At 42.2% G+C, this 14,316-nt stretch overlaps 1 protein-coding gene across 9 annotated transcripts in view; it reads left to right on the top strand.

Moving 5' to 3' along the window:
- The window catches only part of SH3PXD2A (SH3 and PX domains 2A), a 235,739-nt gene that overhangs the window by 198,759 nt on the left and 22,664 nt on the right, over positions 1-14,316 (top strand). For 7 of the 9 annotated variants that reach the window (XM_048946827.1, XM_048946828.1, XM_048946825.1 and 4 more), the window contains 2 exons: positions 2,544-2,657; positions 6,254-6,337. In XM_048946827.1, coding sequence (XP_048802784.1) covers positions 2,544-2,657; positions 6,254-6,337 — 198 coding nt within the window. The remainder of the gene's footprint in view (positions 1-2,543; positions 2,658-6,253; positions 6,338-14,316) is intronic. The other 2 variants (XM_048946826.1, XM_048946830.1) reach the window with 1 other exon arrangement.

The following is a 14,316-nucleotide window of genomic DNA, read 5'->3' as shown; positions in this document are numbered from 1 at the left end:
CTCTATGTGCCTCCTCTGGGACTGAAACTCCCTTTGAATCCTTACCAGGGCTGAGGTCCAGGTTATAATCTCCATCTAGACATCCATGCCACATCAGCTTTAGAGCTGCATATTGATGTCTGAGAGTCAGAGGTATCTGTAAGGGTTAACTCGAGCTACAAGTCACTGCCTAATTTTTACAGATGGTGTGAGTGCAAGAGCGAACCTCAGACTGGCTTGGCAGTGCACACAGATAACTTTACATAATTCCATGCAGATGTTGCTGTAGAATGGTTTTAATAATGAATTGTGAAGTTGAGCTAAACTCCAGCGTAGAGAGAAAACTCAAAATAAATGCAGTGTTTTGTTCTGTTTCAAAAGTAAATTTTCTAATAACGTTTCTGCAATACCGTGATGGTTTGGGAAAGATGGCAGGGGAGGGACAAGCAGTAGTTGCCTTATTTTAGTCTTACTTTCTGCAAACAAAGGCCAATCTGGCTAACTTGCCTGTAGACCAGGAACTGTGTGAACTTGCTAAATAAATAAATAAATAGGTGCTGCTGGTGGGGCCAAATAGCAGCTGCTGTCATATTTTTGATGGATTGGTAGTGCAGAGCAAGCTACGGCAGTAACAGCTGGGCAGATTTGCTTTCTGCAAGTTGCGGGTGTCATGCACAAGCTGCATTGTGGCACTTACTTGCCCTTCCGCCGCTTTCTCCTAGGAGGCTCTAAGTTCTTGCCCTATGTTGTTATTTACTTTCAGTAAAGGATATGGCTTAGGTGTGCCATCATAATTCAGATACCTTACCTTGTAAAGTATGAGCTACTTTAGCAATTTCTGCCTGTGCACTCTAAAATTCCACACTTTTCTTGTGAGCATCCATTTGGACTTTTCTTCTTTTTGTGCTTAATTACAAGCATGTACTGAACTGTGTTTGCTACCCATGTCAATGCATTACTGGTAAACGAGGAGCAACCATGAAGATGCATTTTTGAAACTCTGGCAGATTCTGAGTGCTTGCTGCTGTGGCCTTCGTGGCAAGAGAATCCACCTCCTGCTGAGGAGGAATAACTAAATTTAAACTTTCCAACCATGAGCTTCATGAAGCGAAGTTTCCAACCCTCTGCTGGGCCAGAAAATGGAAAGCTGTGTCTGAGCTTGGAGGGTAAATAAATAGAGCAACCTAGCAGCTGTGCTGTGACAAGTGAGGGGGTTTGTTCCTTGGGCCACATGTCTCCCTGCAGCAGGCTCCAGGAAGGAAAATGAGGAATTCTAACTCCTGTCTTCCAGTACAACCTTCCCTAACAAATTTTGATATGGATGTGGGAGGAGAAGGGTTGCAGAAGGGCTGTGTGGCCACCACGTGAGTCTGTGATTTGCTATAAATGTATTAAGTTTGTGCCCCATCTATTTATAAACCAGCCAGCTTGTCTCTGTCTTAGCTCATTACAGGCAGGTTCAGGTTCCTGTGAAATTTCTTGGTTTTATGATGGCCATTAAAGTATGTAAACTGTTTTGAAGCGCTTGTGCAGAAATAACTGCTTTCTCATCTCCCTTTGGGGAGGCTCTGAAACTGCTGTTGAACAATAGCTGGTGCTATTCTGACAAATCAGCTTGCATTTTTGGGGAGATATTATAGAAGGTAAAACATTTCCATTGTTTTCTTAGCTTTTTATTGTCCTGTATCTTAACCCTGCCCTTACCTGATGGGAGCAAAATGTAGTTCTACTTGCAACTGAGAGCCACGGTTTGTTGGGTGAGCAGCTTTACATTGAACTTAACACAAGAGTCTATAGCTGAATGGAGCCAAGGAAGAAAAGAGGCAAGGATAGTTACAACAGGGATGCACTTAACTAAAAGTTGGATGAGTAAGATTGTAGGTGAACCATCCATAGCTGTGACCTAAAGGTTCTCTCAATAGAGTTCACTGTCATTGATGTTTTTATAAACGGTGATGGAAACATGGAGATTCAGATGAGAAGCCAAATAGCTTGTGCTTACAGCCTGAAGTCATGTTTCAGTTGTTGTTTTCTCCTCTTATTTCTGAGCATTCCTTCCTGGAGTGTTGAATTCTGGTCATGATTGTTGAATGACAGCCTCAGTGACAAGTGTGCTAGAAGCACTTATAGCCTAATCTGAGATTTGTGCCCTTCAGTTACTCTTTCTAACTCCTTTTTTTTTTCTTTTGGTGATGCACCATATCAGGATTTGTGCCATCTCCTTCATTTCCCCAGTGCTGAGGAAGTGTTTCAATTCTGTAGATGTACACATTGCAAAAGCTTTGAGAGACTGAACTGAATAACTCCAATCAGAGTTGTTACGGATAGATTTCAGACTTCTTAGAAGAAACTGTCCTTAACAATTATTTCTTTATTTTTGTGACTCGCTTGTGCACTCATCTGGCACTGTGAGGGTATCTGATAGAAACAGCCTCTTTCTAGGAGGATTCAGAGTGATTTAAACCTACTCTAAGTGTTTTGACTCTCTACCTGTTTCTCAGTAGCATCTCACTATTCTTGCTCTTACTCCGTTGACTGAGCAACTTCTTTTGCTTCTTTTGCAGGATGGTGGTTTGTGAGCACTGCAGAGGAGCAGGGCTGGGTCCCTGCTACATACTTGGAATCCCAAAATGGAACCAGAGATGATTCTGACATCAACACATCCAAAACTGGGGAAGGTATGGAAAGCTTTTTGTTATCAAGGGGAAACTGGTACTTGCTTTGCTTTATGCTTTTCCACCTGTAGGAAACAAACTATGAAGGCTCTTATCACCATTTGTGGCTGCTAAACCACTGCAGAACTTCTCTGACTTTTTTGTATCAGTACATAAATTGTTGCAGAAGAAACTGGGGAAAAGCACAAGCCTGTAATCCCTTTGTGACTCAGATTGTCACTGTAACAGAAGTTCTAAAGCAGAAATGATGTTCATTTTAATACTCTTAAACAGTATGAAAACAACTTTTGTGCAAGTCCAAGCACTGTGTTCTTGTAGAGATCTTGGATTGTGGTGGCTTCTGAAAGAGAGAATTTGCATAGCTTATCTACAGAAATTATACAAATGAGAGCTGTTAATTGGAAGATGCTGCTTTTTGAAGCCGCAGGCGATGAAAAAGAGGTTCAACTTCAGTGGTGGCTTCTCATTACACTTTTTAAATAAATCCTTGAAACTAGCTTAACTTCTGCTTGCTGTGTTCTGTGAGTGTGCGGAGGTCTTATTCTGCTAAAAATGAGATACCATTTGTCATGTATATGTATTCAGCAGCACTGTTTTTTGGCTAAAGATGCTTATTCAGGTTCCAGAAATGGAACAGTACAGCCTCATGTGTTCCCCTTTTCCATTATGAAAGACTAACCACATCTTAATGGACTTTTCATGTAGTAACTGTGTACAAAGGACACTTTTATTATTATTTGCTCCATTCTAATGAATCTCTAGCTAAATTTGTAGGTGCTTTTGACATGATGCTTATTCTACAATGTATGTGGAAAACAAACAGAACTTCCTGTTGTACAAATAGGTTTGAGATGTGTTGGGATGATTCTGCCCATTAAGATAGCTAACAGCCAGAACATTATTTTGTGCTGGACATCAGGAGTGATATCTATGGCTTATTGACATCTTTGGCTCTAATTCTTTTTTCCCTGCTCAAAGCTACCCGTATCCTGGGTCACTTAGGATTTAGAGACCTACTGGTAGACCAATCTGCTATGACACAACGTTTTAGCAGATGCAAAAGCAGTTAGTGAAGGTCCTGCTGGTAAAGAGCAAGCAACTTACTGCTGTTCTCTGAAAGAGTTGAAGAATGTCTTGTCTGTTGATCTGTAGCTGCCTCCCTTTTCCTGACTCTTAAATATGGCGTGTGCTTGACAGCCTTATTGCTTTAACTGCTTTCATTTTAAGATCTCTTCCTTTCATGTTGCCCTCTGGAGTGTACTCTGCACAGGGTTGTTGCTGCATGGCAGTCTTGGTAATGGAAAATCCATCAAATGTTTATTATCTTCTTCTTCTCGGTCCTCTTTAATCTGCTACATTGCTTTCCTCAGCTATGGTCAGCAGTCACATTCCCTGTCTTACTGCAAATCCAGATACATTGAAATCTGAGACCATTCTTCCCATGTTCAGTTCCATCCCAGTGACAAATCTAATTGCATTACCTCCACAGCTGCTTTGATGTGCCCAACTTTTCTTTGCTTTTCAGTAACTTTGTTCTATGTTATTAACCACAAGCTGAGGCTTCTTTTGTTCTTTTTTTCCTCCTTTTGTTTTTTGTTTTTTTTTTTTCTTTGCTAGAGCTATTCTCCTTGCCACATAGTGAAATGTCCTCCTAATGTTTATTAATAAAAAGGAAAGGCTTTCTTCAAGAGTTAGTCCTTCCTTATTGTACAGTTCTATGATAAGGAAAGACCAATTCTTGAAGGACGAGAGGAAATGGCTTCAAGTTGTGCCAGGCTAAGTTTAGGCTGGATATCAGGAAAAACTTCTTTACAGAAAGGGTTGTTAAGCCCTGGAATAGGCTCCCCAGGGAGATTGGTTGAGTCACCATGCCTGAATGTGTTGTAAAACCATTTGGATGTGGTGCTGAGGGACATGATTTAGCGGAGGGTTGTTAGAGTTAAGGTAATATGGTTTGGTTGCAGTTGGACTTGATGATCTTTAAGATCTTTTCCAACCTGAGCGATTCTATGATTCTGTGAGTGTGTAAAACCAAAGATACTTTCACAGACAACTGGCCAATTCTCAGTAAGCAGGTGAAGGGGGTTCCAATAAAACTGGTTGGGCTGCAATTAAGTGCCCCAGTCTGTGTGTGCAGAGTGTATATGGCAGAAGTGTTTCCGCCTTCTATTTGAGCCTGCACGACATCTTTCTGTAGGATGAGGGCAGACAGTCAGCTGCTACCTGGGCCTGTGTTCAGAGCATCAGCCTCTTACAAAGTTTGGAAAACTTTTGGGAAGCAATACAGATGAACATTTGCAGACACAGAAGCTGTTAAATCAGAACTCTGAAATAATCCCCTGAAAGGATTAGATACTTTTTGATAAATAACCCTTCTGGTGTCTAACTATGGATGTTGGGGGGGGAGAGAGCAGGGGCATCAGCTGCTTGTTTGGGTAAGTTAATTAATATTTTCTTACTTGAACAGCCAATCCTTCCCCTGATCAAATCACTTTGCTGCTCCTGGTTGCCTACGGAGCACAGTTCTGGAATCCCACAGTGTCTGCTCTCATGAGTCTGAGAGTACATTCCCAAAATGACTTCAGAGTCAACATAAAGGAATTAATTGATGAACAGCTTTTGCATTAATCTGATAGCACCAAGTATGCTTCCAACAGGAAGGAAGGCCTTCCATTGGAAGCATGGAAAAAGGAAAGTGTCGAGGTTTTGTGCCAATCCGAATGTTCTGTGTTCACATCTTCACAAGTAGACAAAGGAGCTGAAGTTCAGTTCCATGTATGTAATCTGCAAAACAAGTGGTGTCCTCTGTGCACAGCTGCTCTCACAGTGTCACTTCCATAAATCCTTCATCTTTGTTTATATTTGAAGCATAAATTACTGTTTGAGTGCGGAACTAATTCACATTTCTAGCTTGTTAGCTTCTTGAGCCTGCTCAAAAACAGGTTAGTTATCAAAATAAGTTTTTATTTCCTTATATTTTTAATCAGTATGTTAGAAGTTGTTTGAATCATGAACATTATCTGTGGCAGTACTTATGAGTCATATGTTGCAATCAAGGAGACGTCAGTCTCCACTTGAATTCAGTTCCTGAGTGCTGTTAAGTGTGCTCACGTATGAGAAGCCATATTCTTTGTTTTTCTACCTGGGTTTTTTTTTTAACATGATAATTTGCTTAGAGAGGGTTAGAGATCTGGTTTTGACTGTTGCATGGAATGGACTGAATTCTTCAAAGAGCCTTCAGCCTGACTAGGACATGCAACAGTAGTGTGATATTGATCTGACCTGCCACTGCAGTCACCACGGGCAAGTTTTCCTCTGTTGTGCAGTTTGCTTTTGGGTATACATGTGTCTTTTCATATTTTTCTTAAAGCCAATAGCAACAGTAGCAATTTTTGACAGTTCTAGGTGATTTAGATTTCTCAGGCTCAAGATTCTAACTTGTTTTACTGTACTATATCAACTAAACCGGTTTCTGCCTCCCACCTGATCTGTTTGTTTAACAAGACTGGTGCTTGTAAATGCCATGTTTTGTTTTTATTTCTCACCCTCCCACCATTATTTTTTTTTCCTTTTATGTTTCCATCCATGTTCCAAACTAGTTTCTAAGCGACGCAAGGCTCACCTGAGGCGCCTGGACCGGCGATGGACGCTGGGCGGGATAGTCAACAGGCAGCAGAGTCGAGGTGAATGAATAGCTTCCTGTGGCAACAGCCCTAAGGGCACACTGAAAACCACGCTGCTGCCTCAGCTTTTGTGCACTTGAGTACTCCCCAGGGTCTCTCTCCCTCGGTACACTGCTAGAGGGAGGCTGAAGCTTCAGAATTCTGATGTGTGTGTCATATATGAGAAACTGAGGGTATCTTGGAGCCAGGGTTAGGCACCTCAAAAAGTGAAAGGCAAATAATTATGTGTAATTCTGTAGCGTGACTGCTTGTGCAGACTGGCAGAGTTCACATCTGTTGTGTTTTAAGTTTGAGTGCGTCTGTACTCAGTCTTTCCTACCTCCACAAGTACAAGGGATACGTTCAGGGCTGTGAAGAGCCAAAAAAGAATTCCAGAGTGATCAGAGATGACCAAAGAGATCAGAGATGCATGCTGGAAAATGCTTGGTGTAGTCTCCCCTCTCCCCTGTAAGCAGGGCTTAGTACCAGAGGAAGAGTTCTAGGGAAGTTCTGGGAGCTTCTGGATGTCAGTCCTAGTTCTTTGAAATGTCACCACCAGCAGCATCTTTTCAGCTTTGGTCTGGTGGGAGCATGGGGGAAAAATCAGCCTCACTTCATGTTTTGAAGCTGCATTTGGAATCTGAGGAATCTTCCAAACCAAGCACTTCTCCAGAGCATGCAACTCATCTTTCTTGGAGTAAAAGTACCACTTTCTGTTTTGTTCTCCACTGTCTTGCAGGATCACCCAGGTATTCACTGCACTTTATAAAGGGGGGGAGGAAACCTGCCTCTTGTACCACTGTGTGAGTTTTACTTAACCTTACTGAGAGAATGAAACCAGATATAAGCAAAAAGAAACTTACCAGCTCCCAGTAAAGAGAAAGTGTACTTCTAAAGTTTCAAACTTACCTTCTCCTGGTTTTGGTGGTAGTCCTGTGTGCAGACCCATGAAGATTCCAAGCAACAAATAACTTCAGTGACTTTTTTTAACCTGTGCTTCAAAGTATCTTTGAGGGAACCACAATAACAGGGGGGGTTGTCTTTCCCTAGGGTATCTTCCCCGTGCATTAACCAATACTGTCTTCATAAGGCAAGATCCTGCCTTAGGCACCAGATACACACCAAAGGTGTCAAAAAACAAACAACAGTAAGCACACATGCTGGTATATAGGGGGGAGAAACAGCTTCTGTACCCAAAGAATTTGGGAGCTACTTATTTTTTTCATATCAAACTCTGCCAGATGCTTCCTGACACTTTAACTAGGAGAACTTTGGGGAATCAGTTTTCTAAGCGCTCTGTTTACCATTTTATAAATATATAAAAATATATATAAATAACATGTTTATATTATATATATAAAATAACATATTTATATATATATATATAAAAATGTGTTTTCTTTCCTGTTCATACTGTACTGAAACAAAACTCAAAAAATGTTAAAGCTGCAGGGCCAGTCCTGTAGCATAGTGTGCTGGTAATACTCAAGGATCTAGGTTGCATTCCCCTCTTTTTCCTCTTCTACTCATCGTCTGTGCATACATCTTTTCCAGCCCTACCCTCTGGCTGGTGTCATGCTGTCTTCCCTGGCAGTCTTCCTCACCACACAGTCTCTTCTACCCCAGCCTTTGTCTTGCTCTGTAAAAATTTCTTCCCTTTTAGGCCCAAACAGTGCTGGGTTTAAAATTGTCTTGGACAATGTGCCTTATCTCAAGCTAGATCATGGCAGCATCTCAAGGACTGAACATCTTCCAAGGAGGATCTGCTTATATGAGTTCCCTCCGATGCATTTCAGCTATAACTGGCCACATTTGCTAAACCTAAGGTGTATGGTGTTATTTGAGATGTGAGATGAGGAAGTTCTTACAGGAACAGGTTGGTGGGAAGTAAAGATAGTGCTCTGAGAACCTGGGGACACACTGGAGGTAGGATGCATCTGGTATAGCAGCAGCCTGTTCAAGCATTCATCCGTTCCAAACTGCATTTGGAGAAGTATGAGTCGTTTTGGGTGTCCAGCCCACTGCTCTCTAACAGATCACGGTTTACGTGAGGTCAGTAGAGACTTGTTTTTTGCTTCTTTCCCTCCCATTCCAGCCCAAAAGGCTTCTAACAAGGCCAAATTTGGGTGGGTTTGCACAGAAATGACAGAATACGTGAACTGTGCATATGCTGCTGCTAGCCTTCGAGCTCGTGCTCCAAAGCGCAGAAGAACATGAGGCTGCACAAATATGAGGCTGCCAAAACTGCTTAATGCAGGGAAAACAGCTTCCCCTCCCCCACTTGGCCTCTTTCTTGGAAATAAATTCAATTAAACATTTTGGCTGAAATTCTTCCCACCCAGCGATATTCTGCTTGAGATGGTCCCAGCTTTTTGAGCGGTTAGCTCTGAGAGTTCACCGGAGTTCAAGGCAAGCTAAAAGGATGCTTCCATTCATTAGTGGTACTCAGGCATAAATAGAAACTGTTTTACTGTCTAGTTTTGAGATCAAACCGCTTAAGCCATAACTGAAGATGGATCTGAAGGCCAGGACTTTGGAGGCAACTTGAGGCTTACTTTGTCTTTTTCCAAAGACCTTTAAAGAGGCTGAGCAACCCCAAGGCTCAGATATCTGGGAGTAATGTTGCTGGGTCTGCAAAGAAGAAAGATGAAAGACAAATTATTGAATATCGTAGTAGTGCTCCTTTTATAAAGCTGGAAAAAAATCTGCAAAGAGAACAGCTGTAGTCTGTTTTTACAAAGAGAAACAGATGACATTTGTTACTGAAGTTTTCTCTTTAAAACCGTCTGTGGTGTGCCCAGATCTAAGAGATTATGTTGGTTTATGTTTCTTGTGTAGTTGCAGAGCTTTTTTTTTTTTTTTAAAAAAAAAAAAAAGTTGAATATTTCTAAATATGGTATATTTTCTGAATGTTGGCCTGTAGTTTTTGAGACCCAGCCTAACACAAATGCTGATTGTGAGGAGAAGCTTGAACATTTGTAGTTTTCTTCAGACTGACCCTTGTTGGACCCACAAGGTGCAGAGTTCACATTCTCTTGCACCAGGTGAAATGCTGTTTCTACAGATGCATTTACCTGGAAATTCGCCTAGAAGAGAGCTTGGGATTGTTTATGAGCTTATTTCACAAGAAGTCATTTGTGCTATTAGAGTTTGATTGGGAAAAATGGGGGTTTACATGCTGTTTTATATGCCAGATATTTGCTGTAAGTTACTGCTTCTCTGGGTTTGTGCCCAGCATTCTCATTGGAGCTGGTACAGTGCAGGGGAGTACTTTACATTTATTTGTGCCAACAGTGTAGCAATACACAGACTGTATTTCTGTCAAATGAACCTATTATGTAAGAGTAGCTGCTAGCACAAGAAATAGACTATTGAATGGAAGAGTCAAAGTTCTTGCTTGAAAACTATACGTCTTCCTAGTGCTTGCCCAACTTGTTGGGAGGGTGATGGAGCAGAGGGGAAGCAGCTCGGAAGCCACCAAATTGCTCTTGAGGCTTGAAGCCATCTTCTTGCCCAAGTGCATCTTTCTGCAGCCTATTTGCCAGCTGTGGCAGCCTGACTGCCACTTTCAAGTGCTAAATCAAATTGGCATAGAGCACTAGATGTAGTTTAGTTTCTTCCTTTTTCTCCTACCTCCTCCCACCCTTGTACTCCAAGCAAAGTAGTAAATGTTTATTACTTCTTGCTGGTTGAATGTCAAGCATGTGTAATACAGAACTGTTTAGAAGAAATGTCATTATTCTTTTGTGTGTGTGTGTTGGCATGATGTTTCTGCTATTTAAAGGAAAAAAAAAAAAAGAGGGGACAGGAAGGAATGGGAGAGAGACAAAAGCTGAAGAGCTCCTGTCTGCAGATGGTCACATTTGATAGCTGTGGCTAGTTCTTTTCTCTGCAGAATATTTAGACAAGGAAAGCACAGCCGGTGTTGAGTCGCCGCGTCTCTCTCTGGAGCAGGGAGACTTTTTCCAGAAGCAGGTCTGACAAAGGGGGGAGGGCGAGCAGACTGCTGACTGAGGGGAAAGTATTTTGAAAGAAAATTCTTCTGTGGTTTGGAAGATGTAGGGTTGGGGCTGTTGCATTTTGCTGAGAAATCGTTAATTGGCTAATTTCTAGCCCAGCTCCCCTCTATCCTCCCCCTAACATTTCCAACCAGCCTGGGGTCACAGAAAGTTGGGGGCATGTCCAGGCACCAGCTGAGCAAAGGAAATTGCTCCCTTACTTGGCTCCTGAAGTGCTGTGGATAGCTTGCACGCTTGTTTATGGAGAGAGGAGAGAGCAAACTTCTGAAATCTAGGTGAAGGAGGGGTGTGCAGTGCAGGGCATTCAGAACTTGGACACAGAAATGTCTGAGCGCTGGCCATTTGCCTGGGAGAGTTGAGACTGATTATGCAGGGCTGGAAATGTGCGTGGTATTTTCACTGCCATAAATGCAAGGTTCCAGTCCCAAATACTTTACAGCCTAAACAAAGAGAATGAGAGCTCATGCATCAAAGGAGCCTGGGCAAGTGGCAATTTGGCATGCATCTTATTACAACCAAAAGGTTTTTCACAGTGGAAAGTGATACTTATTTGGTATTTTTAAAAGCTTTTAGAGAAGGGCTAAAACTAAGCTTGTTTGGCAAGGCAGGAAGCTGGGGTAGGTGAAGCTTATTTTAGTAAGGATTTGAGAGGTTTGGGGTTATTTGATACCATAGAGGAGGGAGCCTGTTCAGGTTGATGAGGCATCATGGGAAAGGCATGGAGCCGAGCACAGAAAGATGAAAGGATTTGGAGGAGTGGGAAATGGAAAGGGAGTGAAACAGTTACGTGTAGTAGGATATTAAAGCAAGATGGTACCCCTAAGGCTTAAAAATGCAAGGTGGGGAAATTCAATTGGATGCCACACCTGATAGAAAGTGGTTGAAGAACCAGAGTGATTCTGGACAAGAGCAGTGTGCTGGGAAGGGAGCAAAAGAGAGGAGGTGGCTGTGCAAAAGAGACAGAAGGGCCCGAGATCTAGCTGAGGGGAGCAGCAGTGATAGAAGATTTTGAAGATGTTGGGAAAAGGAGCTGTTACCTTGGTGATAGACTAGAAAGAATCTGAAATAACCAGTGCCAAGGGAATTGGGAAGATTGAATAAGGAAGATTTGGAAACTGCTACTGAAGTTCTATGTTACAGCTCTAGCAGTAAAACCAGAGGTCTGCTTTCCTTGACCTGAGTAAGTATAAATCCAGACAACCAGAGGAGGGACCAAGTTCCTTTCTCAAGACACCTCATAACTCTAGTGTGTGTGTGTGAGCACATGTGTAAAATCTGAAGTCTGGGTTTGACAGATGGGATCGGAAGAAACCTTTTAGGCTGTCAAGTTTAGTGCCTTGCTCTTTCTGATAATTAAATAGTTTCTTCAGGAACTGATGTAGCTTCATCTTTAGCTGTTCTGAGGTTTTTCCTCTGTCTTAATGGGGCACCTGGTATGGAAAATGCCATATCCAATGTCTAAAATTTCTTTCAGATTCCATTTTCTCCTGTAGACAAAAATACAGCAGATGAAACAAAAGGGAACCTGTTTGGGTGTTTGCTGGTTAAAGGGAGGGTGATGGAGTGAATGCATCTGCTGGATCTTTAATGAGAGGCTCTAGTTCTAGAAGAAAAAACACTGTGAAGCATTGTTGTCTTGGTCTGCCGTTACACAAGAATAAGTGTCATCTGGCATGAAGTCCTCCTGAATCATAGCATGATTTAAAAGCAATGTTATAAGTACTTTAATGCAAAAAGTTGCACTTCATTAAACTGCATCTGAAAATCGGTAGAAAAAGATGCACAGGCACTGTTAAATTGTCCCAGCTTGCTTTTTGGATTGTTTGATGTGAGTTACTTTCACGTTGCTTTCAGCAGTCTCAAACAGGACTCTGATCTCAAAGCTAGGAGAAGCTGCACCATCACCAGCCTGTCATTTGTGTATAGGAAAGGCCTCAGCTCTCAGCTTATATTAATGTTGCTTCCAAGCTCTACTGCCTTTCCTGAGGAGACTTAAGGAAAAAACAGAGTAAAATAGAAGCCTGCCTCTGAGGAGAAGAGAAGGAAGGAGGAGAAAGGCCGATGGGGATGTCAGGTTTTATTGTAACAAGTGGACTCAGCACTGGACTGCCAGAGACTCTGGGAATGCTCCAGGTGGGTGGTGTGGGTCTGGTAGTCCAAACAGGGCAGAAATTCTTGTTGTGCACATTTTAAATGTGTCAGTGTCCAGGAGGAGAGAGTGGCGCGTAATAATCCTTGCCTTCCAAGCTAAGTGGGTTGCAATTGAATAATGCATGATGTGACAGGCTCATATTGTATCTCTCTGACAAGAAGGCATTGCTTCCTCATGAGTGCCATGCTTAGATCTACAAGGGTAGCTGATTTTCCAGTAGAGGTATCTCCTTCAGTTGAGCTGGAGAAGATACGTTTGACCTGCAAACTAGAAATATAGAAATATAAGGGAAGTTGTCTGAACTATTAACAGATCTCTGACTGTCGCGTACTAAGATCAGAAGTGTCTGCGTGCCGTTTTCAACTGATCCTGAAAGGGAGTCAGACTCTCATCTCTTTATTTCCAGAATGCAGCCCTGTAGCTGGTGTATGTGTTTTGTATCACGCAATAGAGCTAATTCTGCCCACTTGACCTCAACGGTGAAGTTGATGTAATGGAAGCTGCAACTGGGAAATACAAGTTATATTCTTGCTTGTTTTTTTTTTTTTTCTTTTTGACTGGTAATTGTTAAGTCAAAACTTGATGAATCAGGATTAAACACTTGTGAATTCTTTGCAGATCTACAGCACGTAACTTTATTGGTGGGTCTGGGATGGTTCACTGACGTGTATTCTGTACTGTTGCCTGTCACAGTATCTGAACAAAAGCAGTATATTTCAGAATTGCCAGTGTAATTCAGTGCAGTGTCTTGCCACTGGCTGCTGCTCTGCTGATTCTCTCATGAAGCCATTCATCTATGTTAAGTCTTTCCAGTCACTTTACATATCAATCATAAAGTGTCAGATATCTTCTCTTAAAGACTTGTGAATAGTAATCTGATATGTTGAATGCTGCATCAATCCTCTTAAGTGACACAGCTATTGAAAGCTCCACTGCTCCCTCCAGCAAATATTGGTTTATGCGTAACATCCTCTGCCTGGAGACAGTCTCTGAGAAGCAAACCAGAATTACACTTGGGTTGCAAGGGGACCCGTGTCTTCAGAGTACTGTTTAAGTTACAAACCTCATGTGTGTTTGTGGTATCCTCTGCACCACTGACAGAAACCAAACGTGTGTAATCTTGGAAACGACCATAATTTTTGCTTTGAAAGCACTTTGCAAGGGGAAATTTTAATGGTGCCTTCCTGTTTTTGATCTGTAAGCTTAAAAATAGAACTGTGAAAGACAAATGTTATTGGGCCCTCTTTTCTGAGTGGATTTTTACCCTCAGAGCTATGATTGTCTTGCTTCATGAGGGAACTTCTCTCTCAGCCTTCCACTTCCATTCAGTCTCTTTTTAATTTCCCCTTCCCTCCCTGCAGGGAGGAATCTCCTGAAGCCCCTCCTCTCAAAGAGGAGTTAACAGCTACAAGAATGAAGATCTAAGAATGAAGGTGCTCCTGGACAGAAAAAGACAGACTGTGGCAGCTCAGAAAGACCCACCAGTCTCACCTGTGCATCCTAGTGTTATGGCCCCTGGATGGGATTACATCCGCCCTAGCAATTCCTTGTTTATTTCAGGAGTTGTCCAGTGTCTCTGGTCATTTGGAGCCACTGACAGGCAGTATTGAGTGTGATGCAAGGCAGCAAGATGAGAGTAGGCCACACAGTAATGACAGTACTGGAGGCAGAGTGCTACTTAGGAGCAGTCTCTCCCCATTAAACCTAAGTAATAGTGGGAAGATGAGGAAAGGCTGCAGCTGTGCCAATGGGAGGATGTGGCTTCTCCTTGGTATGGAAATAAATAGGAGGCATTCCTTTTGGAGCAACCCGTATAGACTTGAAACAGT

The sequence above is a fragment of the Lagopus muta genome, chromosome 5 (assembly GCF_023343835.1).
Source record: "Lagopus muta isolate bLagMut1 chromosome 5, bLagMut1 primary, whole genome shotgun sequence".
Taxonomy (NCBI): Eukaryota; Metazoa; Chordata; class Aves; order Galliformes; family Phasianidae; genus Lagopus; species Lagopus muta.
This window is presented reverse-complemented; position numbering and strand designations above follow the sequence as displayed.